The 6,000-nt window shown below is 43.7% G+C and overlaps 1 protein-coding gene across 1 annotated transcript in view; it reads left to right on the top strand.

Moving 5' to 3' along the window:
- LOC138980169 (adhesion G-protein coupled receptor G2-like) overlaps positions 1–6,000 on the top strand; it is a 52,502-nt gene that overhangs the window by 13,863 nt on the left and 32,639 nt on the right. The window contains exons 5-6 of the mRNA XM_070353002.1: positions 1–46; positions 2,418–2,578. The exon at positions 1–46 is cut by the window's left edge and continues 117 nt beyond it. Coding sequence (XP_070209103.1) covers positions 1–46; positions 2,418–2,578 — 207 coding nt within the window. The remainder of the gene's footprint in view (positions 47–2,417; positions 2,579–6,000) is intronic.

Genomic DNA, 6,000 nt, shown 5'->3' with positions numbered 1-6,000 from the left:
TGCTCCAACAGCGCGCAAATTGGTGTGGAGTGTGAACCCCTGCAAGGTAGATCTAATAATAACTACTACCAATCATCACTTATTGTAAAATAGATCATGCATATATATATATTATATACGTACGGAGGCCCTGCTCAAAATTACTGTAGAATGATATCATTCATGATGATATAAGTTTGGTAAAAAGTACTAGTGTCACACGGTCAAACGAAAGCATTCCCCTGAATAGGATGAATGCATTAACCTATTTGCGGACTCCTGGAGTGCGCTAACAAATTCTGTCATTGTGTATTTATGTCGCAGATTCTAAATAGCCTTTCCCACGAGAAGCCAATTGTTTCAACTATGAGCATTGTCTGTCGCAGTTGTTGTGTTATACTAGCGCTACAAACGGAACACGTTTACCAACCCCTGCCTGTACAATTGTGTGACTGTGTACTTCATCGCTCTAGAAAGCTGGATGAGAGGCATGCTCTTTGGACAATGAACTTTTCCGGTTGAACGACAGCATAAATCGCATCGGTTGTCAATAGGTTTCGCTTGTAGTTTTATAGAAACACAAGAACAACCAGCATGCATCCCCTGAAAACGAAGTATGACTGTCTAATTGCGGGGACAAAAAAGGTCATGCTGGCTATCCCACTCGTGCAAAACACAAAAGAGGAAGATGAAACAGAAAGGAATGACGGTCCAAACCGAAAACTCGTAGGAGGTAGCACTCTCTCGTGGAGTTGTCTTTTTTTTCCTTTTTAGGTATAGCAGTGACAAAAAAAAGGCGTTGCATACAAACACACGCCAGGACACAAATTAATTTTAGGCTGCTGTCCCTGAAGATGATCGACCTTTCATGTTATCATGTTTTTGGAACCTCGGTACTTTCGTTGTGAGCCTGGGATCGTTATCGCGCGCACGCGTTTACACCGAGGTTTTTGAACGCCTTGCAACATCTGAACTAAGTTGACTCTTCAAAATGAAGTCCTCGCAGAATTTCGCGTTCGAATCCGTGTCGACAGTGACTCGAAACTGGTTAAAACATTTGAGCACGTATTTGGTTAACGCTAACAGTGCCAAACACACACACACACACACGCACGCACGTATAGACACACACACACACACACACACAAAAAAAACACACACACACACACACAAAACACACACACACACACACACACACACACACACACACAAAGGTTCTGGAGTTTGACGATGTCACGGTGTCACGTTATAAAGGTCAAAAGAACGACCTAAAACGGTCAATTACTGCTAACTGACTAACCACACCACGATCCACTCTCGCAGTCACACAACAAAGTTAACAACAACAAAAGTATAAGTTCTAGACGTGTTTATATACACTAACTCTCCACCTCCCTCTTCTCGTGAAGCCAAAAGTGTTTTTACGACCAAGTCGTAAAGCAATAATAACAGTTTGGGTTTATGAAATAATAAGAACACGCTGAACCGTGTAAAGTTAGAAAACACTTAGCTGCTCTGTAAAAAGTCTTAGCCTGTACAGGCGTTAACACTCCACGTTGTCACAACTCAAAGTTCGTCATAAAGGGTTAGAAAGATGACAAGGTGGGGGGCGTTTACGCATGGGTGCACTCAACTCTCGGTGTAGCCAGGGTCCATTCGATGAAACGCAGTGGAGCATACAGGTGAAAGTTGGAGCAACACCAGTAACAGCCGTAGAACAGCAACCGTACAGCAAAGGACAGCAACAGTGTAGCCCGTCTTCAACAGCAAACAGGTAGCCGCCAGGTAGCAAACGTTCAGCAAACGTACAGCAACACCTCCAGTTAGATATGTTTAAAGGTGGTAAAAGGGGAATTGTTGGCATGGTCACTGCACCAATTGCTCTTGTTTCAGTTGTTGCTGGTTGTTGCTAACGCATAGTTATGAGTTATGAGTTATGAGTTAGCAACAACCAGCAACAACTGAAACAAAAGCAATTGGTGCAGTGACCATGCCAACAATTCCCCTTTTACCACCTTTAAACATATCTAACTTCCCCCTTCAGCGAGCACGTGGTACCTGCAAGGATAGACTTTTAATAACAACTCAAGACATTTTCTCATCCTCTCCATATCTGCAAAAACTATAAACAGATTACAATTTAGCGTTATAATGAGCAAGTTATACGCTATCATGGAGAAACAAAACAGAAAGTTTACATTTCACAGACATTGACCGGTCACCAGCGTAAAGTAACGGCTAATTACCCCAACAGCTCGTAAAACATAGCTCTCCCAAGCAAACGCTTGAATATTTGGCTCCCGCGAGAGTGGATCGTGGTGTGGTTAGTCAGTTAGCAGTAATTGACCGTTTTAGGTCATTCATTTGACCCATAAAACCTGACAGACGATTAAGATTAAACACTTGTGCTGGATGATAGTGCAACGTTGATCTTTCAGATGTTGAGGTCAGACTGGTGGGAGGCAACAGCACAAAGGAAGGGCGGGTGGAGCTGCGCAGGTCCCCAGAGGAAAGCTGGGGTACTGTGTGTGATGACGGGTGGGATGATCGTGACGCCACAGTGGTCTGTCGTCAGCTTGGCCTCGGGACCACCGGACAGGTCAGTTCTCTTATTGAATGAGTTAAAGGCATGAGATTTCAGATGTGGTTAAGATCTTACAGAAAACGTTCAGACTCTGATTGCTACAAATCGTGAGGTGTTATGCCCCCCCCCCCCCATCCAACGTTGTTCAATGCTTTTAACAATCTTACTACTTCACGGAAAACCGTTCTGCTTACTTTCTTGGATATCCCCAGTTTTTGTTTTACATGGAATAGGACCATCCCTCGACTTGGGCGCATACACAAAAACAATCACCTTGATGCCTGGTGTGCAGATTCGGATTTGTGTGGTTCTGTTCTTTTCTTGAAAGCTACAAATATCAATTTTCCAAATTAATTCATCAGAACTGTCAACTCAATAGATGCGGCAGTGACGGTGTTGATTAATGGTATAATTCCAATGAAGGAATTGTCTTATTCCATGTAAAAGCCTTGGCAGACCCCAAGAGAGTAGAACGGTGTTTTAGGGAAAGATTCTGCCTTTAAAAGTATGATTTTTCATTTGATTTTCATTACCTTATTGTCCCATTGCTTGGACGTTCGGGTCGCTTCCTCCCAGTGGAAAGCTCGCAGCAACGGCATGTGATAGCGTTCAGGGAAAAAACACGATTTGTAGCAATGAGAGTTTGAACGTTTTCTGCGAGAGCCACGGTAGTCGTGTTCTGCGATCGTACTCTGATTGCTGATTTGAACATTAATAGTACAAATGCATAATATTTATTTAGTGCATGTATCCAGGGTTTAACCCTGCTCAAAGCGCTGAACTGTACAATCAACATACTACGACAACATAACATTATTTAACGTGCAATCACATACACATATCAATGAATAACATATTGCTCTATAAAACCTTATCCCGAACACACGCACGGGCACACACACGCACTACATAAAACAAATTGCACAATAATACATTATCACAAACATACGCACGCACGCGCGCGCAAAACACATACGTACACCGTTTTGCCGCATTCGTGGCATTGCTTTGACAAATCAAGCACTAGTTGGTTGCAACAACCACAACAGCGGAGTTAAGGGAACAAGAAGACGAAAACCATAAAGTTCGAAGGTAGAGAAAGAGTCGAAGGCAGAAAGAAATGTTCAGATAGACATGCAAAGATACGGATAGACACTGATGCGGACAGGCAGACAGACACACAGGCAGACAGACACACAGGCAGACACAGTCAGACGGACACACAGGCAGACAGACACACAGGCAGACAGACACACAGGCAGACAGACACACAGGCAGACAGACACACAGGCAGACACAGTCAGACAGACACACAGGCAGACACACAGTCAGACAGACACAGTCAGACAGACACACAGGCAGACAGACACACAGGCAGACACACAGGCAGACACACAGGCAGACGGACAACAAGCCGTTAAACAGTCCGTCAAACAACGGGAACATTTTACAAGTGAATAAGCAAGCAAGCAAACTAACAACGAGCAAATGAACCAACCAGCCAACCAAACACACGCACACACGCTCGCACGCTCGCACGCACGCACGCACACACACACTCACACACACGCACACTCGCACACACACACACATACACATACACACACACACACACACACACACACATACACACACACACACGCACACACACACACACACACACACGCGCACACACACACACACACACATACACAAACACACACGCTCGCATAATTATATGCAAGCATTCTCACCAGAATTATTGACAATGGGTAGTGACACGGTTCTTCCGGGAATAAAGGTCACTCAATCATTGACGCAGCAAAATCACAAAAGGATTTTGAAGCGGGGCTTTGACCTTTTACAAGTACCATACAACTGGGTTGTGCGAGATATCATTCATTCACTTCAAGTACTTCTACTTTTGCATAATAGCTTGAAGGCACAGTGCTCCCCGTGTGATCATTTCTGCTGCACATATCAGATATCTCCAAGCTTTAACTTGGCAACAGACCATCTCACCACGGGCAATTCATTTTTTTTTGTTGGCTCACGTAAGTGTAGCCTATGCGATCGTAACTTTCTCTGTCTGTGCGTGCGTGCGTGCGTGCGTATGTGCGTATGTGCGTGCGTGCGTGTGTATGTCTGTGGTAGAAACTCTAACATTTGAAGACGTCACATTACATTGACGTCACATTATGACGTAAGAGGGTTAGACGTCACGCGAAGGAAGTACTGAAAGTCTCGGTCATTATTATTTTGAGCGGGCCGAGACTAGTTGGCAGTCGTGTCCCTGTAAGTAGGCTACATGGAGACAGACAGATCTAGATCTAGTGTCTCGCTTTCTTGCACAGTTTCACCTATGCTCTTTCTGTGTGTGTGTGTGTGTGTGTGTGTGTGTGTGTGTGTGTGTGTGTGTGTGTGTGTGTGTTTGTGTGTGTGTGTGTGTGTGTGTGTGTGTGTGTGTGTGTGTGTGTGTATGTGTGACGGAGTGATTGAGTTTGTGTTACTGTTTGTCGATTTCTTACGTGAGCCTTGATGGCTTCGCCTCTTGTTTTGTTAATGTACTACACCTGTCATAACTTGTGCTTTTGGTTTCCTTAACATGAGTTATTTCTAATATGCTGACTGTTAGCAAATGATAACAGACATGTCGAGAAAAAAGATATCAAGCATGAGCCTTTTAGGCGAATGCTGATATCGTTTGTGAGACATGTCTGTTATCATTTGCTAACAGTCAGCATATTAGAAATAACGGTTTTATTACCGTTTAATTCGACCAAAAGAAATTTCGAAGCGACCCCGCGAATTAGACAGAACAGCCGCAATGGGAACTGGAGCGCTCCTACCTGATTATGCCTGTCAGTCAAAGAATTCTCGTGACCTGGGTCAGCCAATCAGAGTAACACACCTTACGTGATGAATATTCACAGGTCAAATGCGTTTGACACACAACAAACCATGTTGAACATGCGTTTCGGTTGCTTCGCTTTTTCTTGTTGAACAGAGAGCGACAGATTTAGAACCGACTCCAGACGGATGGGAAATGACGTAAAGATACATTTGACGTAAAGCGAGTGACCCAATTTCACTTGATTTTCCGAACTTTGATAATTTAGATTTCAAGTGAGCGAGTCGGCATTGCACACTCAGAGGATGGGCGGTGCCTCGCTGTTCCGTAAAGCACCCACCGACAAAACTCGCTTTTCGGTATTTTTTTAGATAAAGAGAGTATTATCTGACAGCATTTGAAGTGTCATTCTTTAGAATAAATCACACTGATATTGCTGATTTAAATTTTTACTTTGTCTTGTTCATGTTTAGCTTGATAAACAAAAAGGGTCCCTGCCTGAACGTTATAACATTCAGAGGGTCACCTAGAATCCGTCCTGATTGGTCAAAAAGCCATAATTATGGGGCACTGAATTGGTAATAAAAGCCGTTAGAGGATGCATGGT

The sequence above is a fragment of the Littorina saxatilis genome, linkage group LG11, assembly GCF_037325665.1.
Source record: "Littorina saxatilis isolate snail1 linkage group LG11, US_GU_Lsax_2.0, whole genome shotgun sequence".
Lineage (NCBI taxonomy): Eukaryota > Metazoa > Mollusca > Gastropoda > Littorinimorpha > Littorinidae > Littorina > Littorina saxatilis.
The sequence above is the reverse complement of the archived record's forward strand: the minus strand, read 5'-3'. Positions and strand labels throughout refer to the sequence as shown.